General features: G+C 33.8%; 1 protein-coding gene across 4 annotated transcripts in view; it reads right to left on the bottom strand.

Moving 5' to 3' along the window:
- Positions 1-5,394: 5,394 nt before the first annotated feature.
- The window catches only part of LOC149776968 (active breakpoint cluster region-related protein-like), a 144,582-nt gene continuing 135,309 nt past the window's right edge, over positions 5,395-14,667 (bottom strand). For all 4 annotated transcript variants that reach the window (XM_089941686.1, XM_089941687.1, XM_089941689.1 and 1 more), the window contains one exon: positions 5,395-13,848. In XM_089941686.1, the coding sequence (XP_089797812.1) occupies positions 13,620-13,848 (229 nt within the window). In that variant the 3' untranslated portion in view covers positions 5,395-13,619. The remainder of the gene's footprint in view (positions 13,849-14,667) is intronic.

Genomic DNA, 14,667 nt, shown 5'->3' with positions numbered 1-14,667 from the left:
TAGAATGATTAGGCAAACCCCATTCTAGGCAGACAAATAAAATTTGGCAGACATGATCGGCATCACAAGGTGTCCTGAGAGATAACAAAGGTGGTGTGGTCCTTGGGCCATCAAATATGCCCTCGTGCGGCCCTCAGGGTGGTTAGAGTTTAAGACCCTTGCTCTAGAGTGTCTATTTTTAACATTATAAAATGATTTCCAGATAAAAATTCTGGCTATTTTCCAGAACCACATAAGAAAAGCTGAGGTCTAACAATTTTGTTAACTGTTGCTAACATGCATTACTCATTTCTCCCCTTCCTATCTCCCCTAATTTTAACTCGGAAAGTTGATGTGATTTGTTGTAGATAATAATATCCTGTGGCCTGCAAAATGATTGGCATCACAAAGTGTCATGAGAGATAACAAAGGTGGTGTGGTCCTTGGGCCATCAAAAATGCCCTCGTGCGGCCCTCAGCGTGGTTTGAGTGTAAAACCCCTGGTGTAGATGATTTGACAAGATTTGCATGTCATTAATTTTCAAACTTTTATACATTCTTTAAAATATTTTTGAACTTTGACTTTGGTGTCATCAGTGGGAGCATATGTATTTTACACACACAAGTACGTAAACATGTGATGTTACATTTCTGCTAATTCCAAACAAATTTGTGAAGATTGTTGAAAAATTTCAATCTCTCATTTAGGCACAAAAGTCATAAATCATGTGACTCGTTTCATAAATTGCATGTAAAGATCCTGCGTGCCCACACCATAAATATATGGGTTTCTGATAGAATTATCCATGGCTGTACATACATTTTATGACTATCCTAAAATGCTTGTGTGTACAACTATGTCCTTATTTTTATGTGTCCTAACTTGGCATATATTATGCATATGGGGTCAACATGCACATATTGTATTATCCTAATGCTGAGTTAAGGCCCCATTTTGGTGTTAAATGTTTATATTCTGGATGACAATTCTTCAGTGTATAACCAATTGTACTGCTTTTGATGAACTTCCCAGCAGATTGGAACACATTATGGACTCGACATATCAGGTAAGTATTCAGGTATTGTTCTGTCACCACACGCTTGTATCACCCCCTCCCATTTGTGCCTTATTTATTGTGAAATGCACATATACTATACAGAATAATATTTTTGCATCTTTTCGTTACTTTAAATATAGTAATTGGTATTGATGCATGCATTAGGGCAACATGTGCAGTATGTTCTGCCAGGACACTTTGATGTCTTTTCTAGAGATGTGGCCCAATTTGATGTTAATGTATTTGCTTTATATGATAAATCCTGGGTGTGCAGCTAGTCCAGTAGCTTTGAATGAATTGTCCTGAAACTTGGCAGACCTTGACATCAAGTAGACTGTTCTGTCATCATGAGATCATGCATTTTGCCAGAGTTGTGTCCCATGTTGTTGCTAAATATGTGTACTATTTATGAGAAGTCTTGAATTAATCCTCCAGCTTTTGATTGATTGCCAAGAAGATTATTGAAGCGAGATAAACATGTTCTGTGTTCTGATGTCAAAAGTTAATAATTGTTTCAGAAAAGAACCCTAATTCTTTATCCTTTGCAGATTTTATTTTGGTTTCCCTTTGCAGTTTTACACTTTTGCACAAGATTAGAAATTTAAGAAAGTATTTCCCAATTTTTCTCCACTGATAACTCTGGTTTTAAAATGGATTGCATGTCTCTTAGGGAGAGTGTAAAAAACATACAATTTTTTGTTACTTTGGTATCTGATCAGGGTTGATCTGGATTTGAGAGTACAAAGCTGGGCCGTACATCTCTCAGAATACTGCTAGCTCTGCATAATCATTTTTACTTTCTGAACTTTGGAGGTAATTAATAAACAAGAAGCCCAAGTTGACTTGAGATCACTCACCTAATAAATGCATGAGCATTTGGTAGATCAGGGTCAGTTGTATGCTTTTCTGTAGAAAATTATGTCAGTGCTATTAATAGCATATATTATGAAAGCAACTGTCAATAGCATATATTATGAAAGCAACTGTCAATAGCATATATTATAAAAGCAACTGTCAGTAGCATATATTATGAAAGCAACTGTTAATAGCATATATTATGAAAGCAACTGTTAATAGCATATATTATGAAAGCAACTGTTTCTAAAGTTTATTCAGCCATATATGTTGGCACATTAGCTTCATTTATCCAGTATCGAAAGGCTGCTATTTAGGAGTTTGCCAAATTCATCTAAGTAGTTTTTAAAATAAAATTGTGAAATTTTTCTACCTTTTTTGATTGACATCATGTGAACAAATTCAAAAGCCCTCTGTTCCAGAAGTCTTTCTGTAAAGTCTGGTAAAATTCTGTTGAGCAGTTTTTAAGAAGAATTAATTTAAATGTTTCACTGTTTTTAGCAATAGTGGCCATTATTGAGGGTGGATTGGCATCATTTTTGTAAAATTGAAAGACTTCTATGGCAGGATGCTTTCCTTCAAATATGGCCAAATTCTTATAAGCAGTGAAGTCATTTAAAGACTTTTCTGTTTTTGTAACAGATGCCATATTTGGTGGTGTATAAGGATACGTAGTAGATATTTGAAAGTCCTCTATACCAGGACACTTTCAGTACAATTTTGGTAAACTCTGAGAAGAAGCGTCTTTAAATGTAGTAATTGTGGCAAAATTTGATGGTAGATCTTCATGCCAGGATGCTTTGTGCCAAGTTTTATCCTCAAAAGTTCTATAAAGTGGTCTGGAGAATTCATTTAGCTGTAATTTTAGCAAGGGTAGACATATTTTTGTGAAGTTTGGTCAAATTCAGTTGAGTACTTTTTGAGACATTGTATACAGGTTTTTCTGCAGTTAATAATCATGACCGTATTTGATGGCAGATCATTGTCATTTATAAAAAGCTTGAAAGTGAGCAATTCTGGAAAAGAAGTCATTTCAGTTTTTTTTCTATTTTGATCATTGCTGATCAATTTTAATGGCAGACTGGCGTCATTGGTACAGACTTGAATATCCATCATGCCAGAATGCAGTCTGTCTAGTAAATTTCTATTCAAATATCAAAGTCTTTTAAGTGATTTTGGATTTGAATGGTTTTTAACTTACACCAGAAAAACTTATGGGATGGCCTAGTGTCCATCAGCCATCAGCACCGCTCTCCTAAACTACTCGGAGGATTACCATGATATTTTACTAACACATTTATCACAAGGTCAAGTTTGTCCTAAATGAAAAGGTACTGCTCAGATATCCTATAAAAATTGGAATATGATCTTGTGTCATCAAATCCCTGGGCAGTTTTGAAAGTAAAAGGGATTAGTATGTACACAAAAAAATCATTTTCACCCCTAACTCTTGTCCCTCTCCCTTGATAATTTATTAGTTTTAACATCATGATCAGCAGTCATGTCCTCAGCTGCCAGTTTTATCTTGTGGCATTTGACGTTGGTTTGGGATGCATGGTAAATGCCACATTCTGAGCATGTTCATTTCTTAATCTCACTGTTTGAAAGTAGACAGTACGGGTCAAAGGAAGATTCCATCTGCAATTTTGTAGATACATATCCTACACTGTTTGAAAGTAGACAGTACAGGTTAAAGGAAGATTCCATCTGCAATTTTGTAGATACATATCCTACACTGTTTGAAAGTAGACAGTACAGGTCAAAGGAAGATTCCATCTGCAATTTTGTAGATACATATCCTACACTGTTTGAAAGTAGACAGTACAGGTCAAAGGAAGATTCCATCTGCAATTTTGTAGATACATATCCTACACTGTTTGAAAGTAGACAGTACAGGTCAAAGGAAGATTCCATCTGCAATTTTGTAGATACATATCCTACACTGTTTGAAAGTAGACAGTACAGGTCAAAGGAAGATTCCATCTGCAATTTTGTAGATACATATCCTACACGATGTGCCAGAGAAAAAAGCATGAACTGCTTTGGAAACCAGAAAAGGACAGGGGGCAAGTCTGTTGGCTTGTTTACATCTTGAGATTCCATTTGTTTTGAAAAACTAAGTTGATAGTGAGACCCCCTGGCAACAGTTGGGTTAGAAGTTGATGAATGAAATGACTAAGCTTTTTGCATTTTTTTATATCCTTGATGCTTTGGGTTTTTAAATCAGTAGGGGTTATAAGTGGGAGGGTGTGTGAATACTAGGCAGTTTGTTGTTGGCTGAGACACATAGGTTTTACTCATAGTAGCGATAATATAGTTTGTGTTATGTGTGTACATTCTACTGGTACTTGGTCTTACTTACTCCCCCTCCCCACACATATGAAAACTTCAACCCCTAGCCCCCCCACAAACATGCTAAATGGAGGCCCTAATGAGGTTATCTTGCATTAGATTGTCTTGTTATCACTCTTGAGGTGACATTTATTTTAATCTGTTTGGTTTTTTTCATCAGTATCATGGATGACCCCAGTTACGAGCAAGAGTGTATATTAAATTAGGCCTTATCTTTAGAAAGAACTTGTATCAGTATATACTAAAGTACATGAAACCAACATGATCTAAAGTTTTGGAGATACTTGATATAGGCTATGTTCTTAGGATACTATACAAAGGCGCTATGGTAAAATAGTAGACTCAAGTTATATAAGTCAGGTGAACAATATTAGAGCCACCTGGGCCTCTTGTTAGCACAAGTCATCAATAGAGGATGAATAGTGACAAGATTTTCAGATGGCTGCCATAGTGGCCATATTGGATGCTAGATTGGTACAATTTTTATTTAGGACCACATACTGTCAATCTAAAAACAAAGAAACCTCTTGTAGGTCACAGTGACCTATTTCTGGATTGGTGTGGTACCCAGGATTGCAAGATGTCTATCTTAAAACCAAAGAATCTTCAGTGACTCACAGAGACCTGTTTTTTGTTTTGTCATTGGGAGTAAAGTAGTACTCTTGGATAATGTATGCACTTAGAAAGTTATAAATATATGAGCCACAGTGACCTTTCTAAAGCACAGTTCATAAATATGTTTCATGAAGTATGTACCAAACATTTAATGAAGTAAGAGGTTAGAGTAAAGAAATTTTGGTTTGGTGCTTTATGGCACAGCAACACAGGTATGTTATTCTGTGCAAAGGCAATTGGAGTCAAGTGTCTTGCCCAAGGACATACCATTGTGGCTGACTGAAGCTGGTCCCCATGGTATAATTCAACCTATACCCTTTTGGTATTGAGTCAGGCATGCTAAACAATCAGCTATTACAATTGTGTATATACAAAAACTTAAGACTGCAGCACTCTCTCTCTCTCTCTCCATGCATTGTATTGTAGTGTAGCATCAGCACTTCTGCTCTGTTAGGAAGGCTAGCTAAAAATTATGTGCAGAAAGCTTTTCCTTTGGAATGAATTTGTGGTTTACAAGTAAAACAGGTAACAAATAATGCTTTTAATATATCAGAATTTCTTTATTTACAACAACTGTAACATTGGTATCACTATTACATCATAATTGTCACAATTTAAAGAACATGTGTCTAGCACAAGGTAAACATGAAATATTGCACATCATTCTTTTCTTGTTCCCAAAAAACGGGTCTTAAATCAAAACAAAGTGTTCTTGCAGTCTTATCTTCCTTTTAATATATTCCACAAGAAACTTGTACTCCAAAAAAGAAAAGGTTTGGTATCATTTCACAATATTTAAACTTTCATAGTTTACCTTTGCTAGTCAAAATTATTTTTATTTACTATTTTGGTCAGTGGATGAGCTTATCATTGGTCAAGATACTATTGAAATCAGTCAAATGTATCATGCAAAAATTACCATTATACGATATGATCATAATTGTTACCAACACAAATATATAACCTTGATAAGGCATATAATACTTTTTGTGAAAGCCACCATTTTATTAAAGTTCAAAATTGGTTTTCTTGTCTCGAAGAGTGTGGTAGATAATTTAAACATTTTTAGACCTTGCATGGTTATGATGAATGGGATATGCATGGTTATGATGAATGGGATATGCCTGATTATGATGAATGGGATATGCCTGATTGTGCTTGGTTTGCATAATGGCTATTTATGCACAATATGCATGGCTGATTTCAGCAATACATTTGAAGAGTTAACAACCTTAGCAAAAACTAAAGTCGAAATACAAGAGGCCCAAGTGACCCTGAGATTCCTCACCAGACATCTGCCTAATAGTGATATGCAAGATAGGTTATCCAGAAATCTGGGATTCTTGATGCTGTTGATTGCATCACTGATCCAATACTGAAAAGCCTATGTGTAATGATGCTTTCTGTCCATGTTGGTCAAATTCTCTTACTATTTTTTTCCTAATAAAGTTGTTTAATATGTTCCCTTATTTTTAGAAATGGCAGCCATATTTGAAGTCAGATAAGCACAATCTTTAAAAAGTTTGCATGTAATGTGCTCAAATTCTTTTGAATGTTTAATTTTTATCCTCCATTTTTAGTCACAGCATCCATATTTAATGGCTGATCAGCATCAGTTGTACAAATTTTAAAAGCAATAAGCCACAATGCTTTCTATCAAATTCGGTCAACTTCTGTTTTGAGAAGTCATTTCAGATAGGAATTTCTTACAGATGGGAGGAGAAGAGGAGCTCTTTCAGCACATGGGGTACTTTTGTTGAAGGGAGGGACGCTTTTTTAAATAAAATATTTTTTGGGGTGATGAAAAGGCTTAATGGTGATTTAGAATTTAAATCTGTTTATAAGAAAAGAAAAAAAAAGCACATTCATATCTTTATCCTACATTAAATAAATAGAAATTAACATAGATTTAAGGGATGTTTTGGTGGCCTGGAGAGAAGCTGGGGGTGGGGTGGCAGGAGACTAGAACTCGGAGGGTACTGAGGGTAGAGGGATAAACCGAAAGCTGGTTTGGGGTGTGACCACTGTTTGGTACACATGGCCATATTTATAAACAGATAGACATAATATGTACAAATCTTGAAAGCCCTTCATGCCAGGATGTATTCTGCCAAATTCTGTTGAGTGGCTGCTGAGAAGTTATTTAAAGGTTTTCAGTTTTTAATATTGGTAGTGGACCACTCCAGTGGCCTAAGTGGTTAGAGCATCAGCCTCAGATGTAGGAGTTTGTGGGTTCAAACCCTGGTTGAGTCATACCATAGACTTACAATAATGGTACTTGCAGCTGCCTCATTTGGTGCTCAGCATTAAGAGGTTAGTGGTAGGACTTGTCAGTCTAGTGTCAGGATAATATGACTGGGTTGGACATGATGCTATATGTGTGTAGCATGTTGCCTCAGTGCTAGACATCACTATAAACTTCCACACTGTAGACATCATAGCAATATGACTGGAAAATATTTAAAGCTACATTTAAAATACAAAGAACTCATCATAGTATTGATGGCAGATTGGCATCATTTGTATAAACCTAATTGCCCTTTTTGCCAGAATCCTTTCTGTCAAATTAGGTTGAGAATTGTTTTTGAAGTTATTTTAAAGGTTTGTATATTTAGTAACGGTGGCCACATTTGATGGCAGATTGGTGTTTTGTTGGCATAAATTAGAGAGGCCTTCATGCCAGTATGCTTACTTATAAGTTAAAATTGGTTGACATATGGCCATAACACAAGCTCACATGGCCTTTATGGCAAATACAAGTAATCAACTAGAAAACATGAAATTGTCAATGTTTGTAATTCATACCATTTTTGTAAGTTGGTGCAGTGGTGGGCATGCATTGTGTATGGTCAAAATCAACAAATAATTGGTCCCTATCAGATTCATGCTCAGCAATAAATATTTTTATATTTCACCTGGTATCAATGAATTCATGTGAAATGATAAACTGTCCTGTTAGTTTGTCTGACCGTTGTCACTTTGGCTAACCTATACTCAATGACAACATATCAGGATGTTTAGATACCCTTGTAGTTTGCCATGTTAACTTGTTGGTTTAAATTATTTACTTTACAATCATAAAAAAAGTACATACAATTGACTCTTTACTTATAATATTACCTGAAAACCCATTTGCCCTGGGGCAAATTAACAGATGGGCCAGTATGACATCAACAATATATATATTATTGAGAAACAAATTTAAGCTTATTTCAAGCTCTCTCCTCATCAAAAATAATCTTTACTCACATGAAGTAGGTAATAAAATACAAAAAAACAACATAAATGCAAAAACTGATACATAATAATGAAATATTCAAAGAATCTTTTCCATACAATAGTGATAGTATCCGACAATAAAATTATTCAAGGTCGGTTCAGCATTGAGGTGAATTATGTTATTACCAGCTTTCTTGGAACTATACCTAGTTTTCTCAAGCAAAATGGAACATTGTTCCTGTTTTGAGATGTACAAAAACCACATCTTAATATATGCATATTGTACCGACTAGAAATATAGTGATACATCAACATGTTGAACATCTTTATATTTTCTGAGTAGCACAGAATATTCCATGTACAATATGGTAAATAAAAGTGCAGTTGATAAAGGTATATTTTTCTTAAGTATCTTCACTTACTGCAAAAGTGAATAAATACAAAGGGAAATAGTTATTAGTGATATGTGACAAAAAGACCAATTATTATTGACAGGTGACAGAGGACTGCAATTATTATTATTGACATGTGACAAAGGACTTCAGTTGTTACTGACATGTGACAATGGACACAAGTTATTACTGACACATGACACCAATAAATATTGACACACCTCAAAGGACACCAGTTAATATTGACAGGTAACAAAGGACACGAGTTATTGACATGTGATGAGTTAATATTGACTGTATTATGATAATATTGTATTGAGTCACTTGCACCACATCATGACTGAAGTGATGATACAAAGAACAGTGACCAAATTACTGCTTTTTGGTTAATCATGCTTACAAGCCTCCTGTGATGCATGAACATACAGACAAATGGACAGACATGACCAATTCAAAATGCCCTTGTTGGAAACATTAGAGGCATAAAAAGAAAATAAATACACAGTCAAGTAGTGGTACTTGAATTATATTATAATGTCATATGTGGCTTTAATCACAGTTTGCAGATTTTGGTAATCAATGTAAATGAAAGCAGAATTCTCATTTAGAGTGTTGCAATGTGTCTACTTAAGCTGAACAAGAAATTATTTTAAAAATGGGCAGTGATGGCTTTAAATAATGAATATTAAAGAATATTCAGAGTAATATAAAGCTGACTATTACAAAAGCATCTGAACAATTCGTATCTTTGATAATTCATTTTAACGGCAATATGTACAAAAATGACAACAAAATATTTACAGATTTATATATATACATATATATATATATATAAAGCTTCATTTGCATAATCAAATTTGCAATCCCCAGAAAAAAAGGTTAAAGAAAGTGATAAATTTAACAAAATATCTGGAAGTTCTGTGGCTTACCAAACCAATAAACCCTTTTCCAATTCCAATCTTGACTATAGAAAGTTGTCTCCCTTATACTGTTATGTGATCTGTAAACCGAGATGATGACAATTCTGTAATATATTTATATTACTGTTTTTGTTTTATTTTAGTATCATAAAAATTTTAAGAACTGAAGATGTGAATGAAACTGGCAGTTTCTTTTTTCATGTTCTACTTTTCTTACAATTATTCCGAAATGGAAGAGTGGTTGTGGTTGACTGGACATCAAGATTTTAGATTGTTTATTCCGGTTTTAATAAACATTTATTTTCTAGGTCTTGCCTGGATATAAATGTCGTCAACATTAATTTAATATCTATAATCTAAATCTCAAACAAAAACTTGATTTGTTTAATACTAAGATGTCTGACCAACTATCTGGTCCAAACTGGAAAACAATCCAGCCTTCTTGATAATGATCAGAAAAATGCCTCAGATTAATTACAGAAGCCACCACTTCATATAAAGGTACTTTATTAACTAAAAAAAGATTAATGTTATGTCACACATCAAGAAAATCATTATTTTGTCTACTATTAAAATGAGGTGACATCATCTTGACTGAAATCATTGTAACTTTCTCTGTGTCAGTTTGAAACTATTAGAAACATTCTTTTATTTGTGCAAATAATAACAGAGATGTATCATAAAGCTCACGGATGGCAGTATTTGACCGAGTGTACTTCAATGTGGTGTAACTAAGGTTTCTACCATTTTCTGGCCATTTCTCCCTTTTTTCACACTGTACCACTCTGCTAAAGAATTTCTGAGATGGAATTGCCTCAAGGTCTTCTAGATGATTCTGATTTAGTGGAGATTAAGTTAGTTTTACAAAACCGTGAGTAGCTTTTTGTTCTGATTGCTTTTGGCTTAGAGAAATTAAAATGGCTTTAAAAAACTATGAGTGGCTTTAAAAAACTATGAGTAGGTGTCTGCTGGTTAAAACTGTTTTCCAAAACAATGAGTAGCTATCTGGTGGCTAAAATTGTTTTCCAAAATAAGAGTAGCTGTTTACAAACTACAGTTGTTTTTCCAACTCACATGTAGCTATATGAAAAGAGGTATACTGATCTGTCAAATGAAAACTCACAGCAAGCAGTAATAAGTTATATACGATGATTAAGCAAGAAAACAAAAATTGTGATATTACACATCCTCATCCAATTACACTGTACACAGCCATTTCAACTGTCAGACTCTTAATAAACATCCATTACAATGTAAATCTAAACAGACAGGATGAAACTCTAATCATTAAACAGGTCTGTATTTCTAAATGACCCATGAATAAAACTGCCTCCTTTGCAGGCATGACTAGTGGCAAAAGACTGAAAATATGAACCATATATATGAAAGAAAAATACAGGCAAATAAATGTACATTTTCTCAAATATTCCAGTTGCTAGCATGTTAATAGTGACCTAATATTACATCTGAATGAATATTATTTAAAGAGACAGCTGTCTGAAAGTTTTGGAGCTCAAAGGCTGGTTTTGCTTTCTTTATCTGCTTGTCCAGAAATGTGTTCAATTTCTCATAAAACTGTAATAAGCTTATTTTTAAAGTGAAGAAGTTCTATGCGAAGCATAAAATTTGCTAAAAGCAAACTAACCCACTTATCCATTGCACAATTACAAATCCAAATTGCAGGTTTAAGTTTGTGTTCATCGGTCAATATTACAAAGTTTATTAAAGAATAAATGGATGCAGTGAGGTGGGGTGTTGAACTTTTGGTTCGGATAAACTGTGTGTAATATGAACTTTAACAATCCAAGCAGATCTATATCCAAACTGAGAGACACTAACAGCCAAACAAACCTGACCATATATTTAAAATTTCAGAAATCTACTGAAGGTAAATGTTCAGTGAAAGTAGGTAACTGAGACTTATTTTCTTACCCATATGAAAAGTGTGATGATGAACATAATACATTGTAAAAAGAAGATGATAAGAAGAAGACTGATGAATTATTATTGATCTTGGCATCAAATTATTCAGGTACACAAATGATCAAACAATAAGTAAAATATTCACAATTTCACAATATTTAACATATCATAAGCTGAAAATTACAAGATTCAAATCTAGCCTACAGTATTAAAACTTGCCATAATAGGACAATTTAAAAGCTTACAGATTTAACAAACTGTCAAGCACATAAGTAATAATTAACTATTTACAGAACAAGTTAGAAAGTAAAAACTTTAAAAAAACAATATATGTAAAATTACAAAATAGTTATCTAAAACAGAAACAAAAGCAAAATCAAACTGAACACCACTGATTACACTTGTCTCCAAGCACAAATGTTCATCACTATAATAATGTTTGGCAAGATTCCATGATCGCAATAATAATGTTAGGCAATATTCCATCCCCACAATAAAAATGTCGGGCAATATTCCATCACCACAATAAGAATATTAGGCAATATTCCATCCACAGTGCAAATATATAATCTCAATATTCTATTTTATTGTACTTTCCTAATGATATTTATACGTGTCTTTTTTTAATAATATAATATACTTAAGAATGATATATAGACAATTACTGTTAAAAAATTTCATTTTTATTTTATTCCAAATTTTTTTTACTTGTTAAAAATAAATTATATCATGCTTTACAACAGACAAATATGTTCCTACAGGAACTTAACTGGGAGTGAGAAAAATTAATTTTTTTTTACTTGGAGCAATAAATGGAAATTACTGCATTATTTGTAGGCCTGGAAATTTAAATTTCCTGAGGGTACTTTCACTCCACTACAAAGTTATATCCCTTGAAAATGTGAAAAGCTTGCTGGCATTTCATTTGTAATGTAGATTACAGCAACAGAATAGGTCAACCTAAACCAGGTACATGCAACCTATGGCCTGTGACCTGGTTTTATCCAGTTACATTGACATCATACAATGTGATTTTAAAATCACTATGCAGCCTGCATCTTGGAGCACATACCTGAGATAAACATTCCATTATTTTTAGTTGCTACTGTTTTCATGACCAGTCTCTTAATATGAGCTTACAGTGGCAGTTGGGATTGAGGGGCTCTTTAATGTTCCTTGCTTTGATTCAGGAGCAATACTGGTGTATAAGAGAAAGAAAATTTTCTTTCCTGCATTAACACTAAAAATATTTACTCTTGCATTTCATAAAAAAACTAAATTTTAACTTGTGACTTTACCACTGGCTAAAAATCACATTTTTTTGTACCACACAAAAAAATATATCCAGTATTAAAATGCTGGATAAACAACTTCCTGCTTATTTTACCTGATGTTAATACGTATCAGCAGTCTCAGACCAATATATAATAGCCTGTTCAGCATATTTAACTGTGCAAATCTGTGTTACTAATTGTACTTGATATGATGTCATAGTATATCAGACTTAACATTCTTATAAACCATAGATAAATAATTTACAGATTTAAAACAGGTAATAAATATATTTTCTTTACACGATTTCTATAGATGGGATCTAAGTTAATGAATTACAAACACTGGCATTTCTAATTCTACACATACAAGTACAGAAATAACCCAATTCAAACAAAACAAATGCTTTTACTTGCCACTAAGCATTCCAGGACACATTGTGTATCCTTTTGTCAATCAGAAAAATCTTGACAATATCAAGATTAGAATCAGAAATTTGAATCCTCAAATTGTCTGACACATTTTGTCAATGAAATTATTGGAAATTAATTCATACACATTACAGAGTCCCCCCCCCCCCATGGCCACACCTCCTGCACTAAAAAGGTGGACTTACTAAAAGAATAAAAATTAATAAATTTTACTGTTTTGGTGGTCAGGCAAAGCTGCCTCTGATAAGGGGGTGTCATCTTTTTAAAGGGTCCTCTCAAAAAGTGCACTAACATAACATAATTAAACACACCATTTTTTAAATAAAAATTGTGACATATTTCATTGGAATATATTTGTTAATAAGTTAACCCACTTCCTACATTTTGACAAATGTATCAGGCTGAGCCCCAGTCTTGTCATGGGGAGAAACACTTAATCCTGAGACTGGACTACGGCTTATCCCCTCTTCTAAAATCCTTAAAATTCTATCATGAACAAGCCCTTTGAAACTGGAAACCAGTTGAGAATTCCATCAGTACCCTAAAACCATTTAGTAACAGACAAGACAGAACAATTAATTTGGTACTAGCTTCAAAGACTCATTCACATCTTGGTCAAGACTGCAGATTTTCTGATGTTTCTCCCCAAGGCTACCAACTTGAGAAAGTACAACAATACTTCCGCCTGCAGTATGGCCTGCTGGGTAACAGATGCTATCTGGTCCATGGATACCATGGCACTCTCTCGGACAGCAGGATGCAGCAGTGTTGGACCAAATATTGTCGCCAGATTGTTCAAAGACATCTTGTTTTCCTTTTCCATTTTGGCAACACTGTAATGAAGTTATATATATATATATATATATATATATATATATATATATATATATATATATATATATATATATATATATATATATATATATATATATATTTGTATATGTGAAGTGCATTTATGAATATGTGAAAAAAATTGTTTTAAAAAAAAATAAAAATATTTTATTCATGTACATCATTGTCATTTTAAAAAGTAGCTCTATTATGGAGTAAATTTGACCAGATAACAAGTATACTTGTGCTTCTAAAACAAGCATGGCCCATTGTTCAAATCAATGACACATATAAAACAAGAGTACCATGAGCACATTATTCACCTGGCCCATATGTAATAGTTCACTAGCTAGCCACTAGTAGGACATGGTTGACTTGGGAGATTAGCCAACAGGTGTTTCTAACCTTGACCAATGGTATGTAGTCTTCAACTGTGCAGAAACCACTTGCTGTAACCATAACCTGTGATGTTGAGACCCCAAAATCAGCTGGTATCTTTATTTCCTTAAGTGCAAGCAATCTACAAAGTATGGTCAAGGGACTTGCCAGCAAAATCCATTTAACTGTGAGCCACAATAGCCTTTACATTTGACCCCCAAAACCAATTAGCCTTTTCCATACCTTAACTGCAATTTCTTGAGTTTCATTCCTCTATTTAGAGTATCTATATTGTATATCTCTTTAGGGGGCACTCACCAGTTAATATGTACTTTTGAGAGAGTGACGTATGTAAGGTGAAGTAGTTCACATTTAAAACATGCACAATGGAGAGAATGTTGGCATACCTATATGCTACATTAATGTAATGTGGATGAGATTTC

This window comes from Sinohyriopsis cumingii, chromosome 18, assembly GCF_028554795.1.
Source record: "Sinohyriopsis cumingii isolate HCF-2022 chromosome 18, ASM2855479v2, whole genome shotgun sequence".
NCBI lineage: Eukaryota > Metazoa > Mollusca > Bivalvia > Unionida > Unionidae > Sinohyriopsis > Sinohyriopsis cumingii.
The sequence above is the reverse complement of the archived record's forward strand: the minus strand, read 5'-3'. Positions and strand labels throughout refer to the sequence as shown.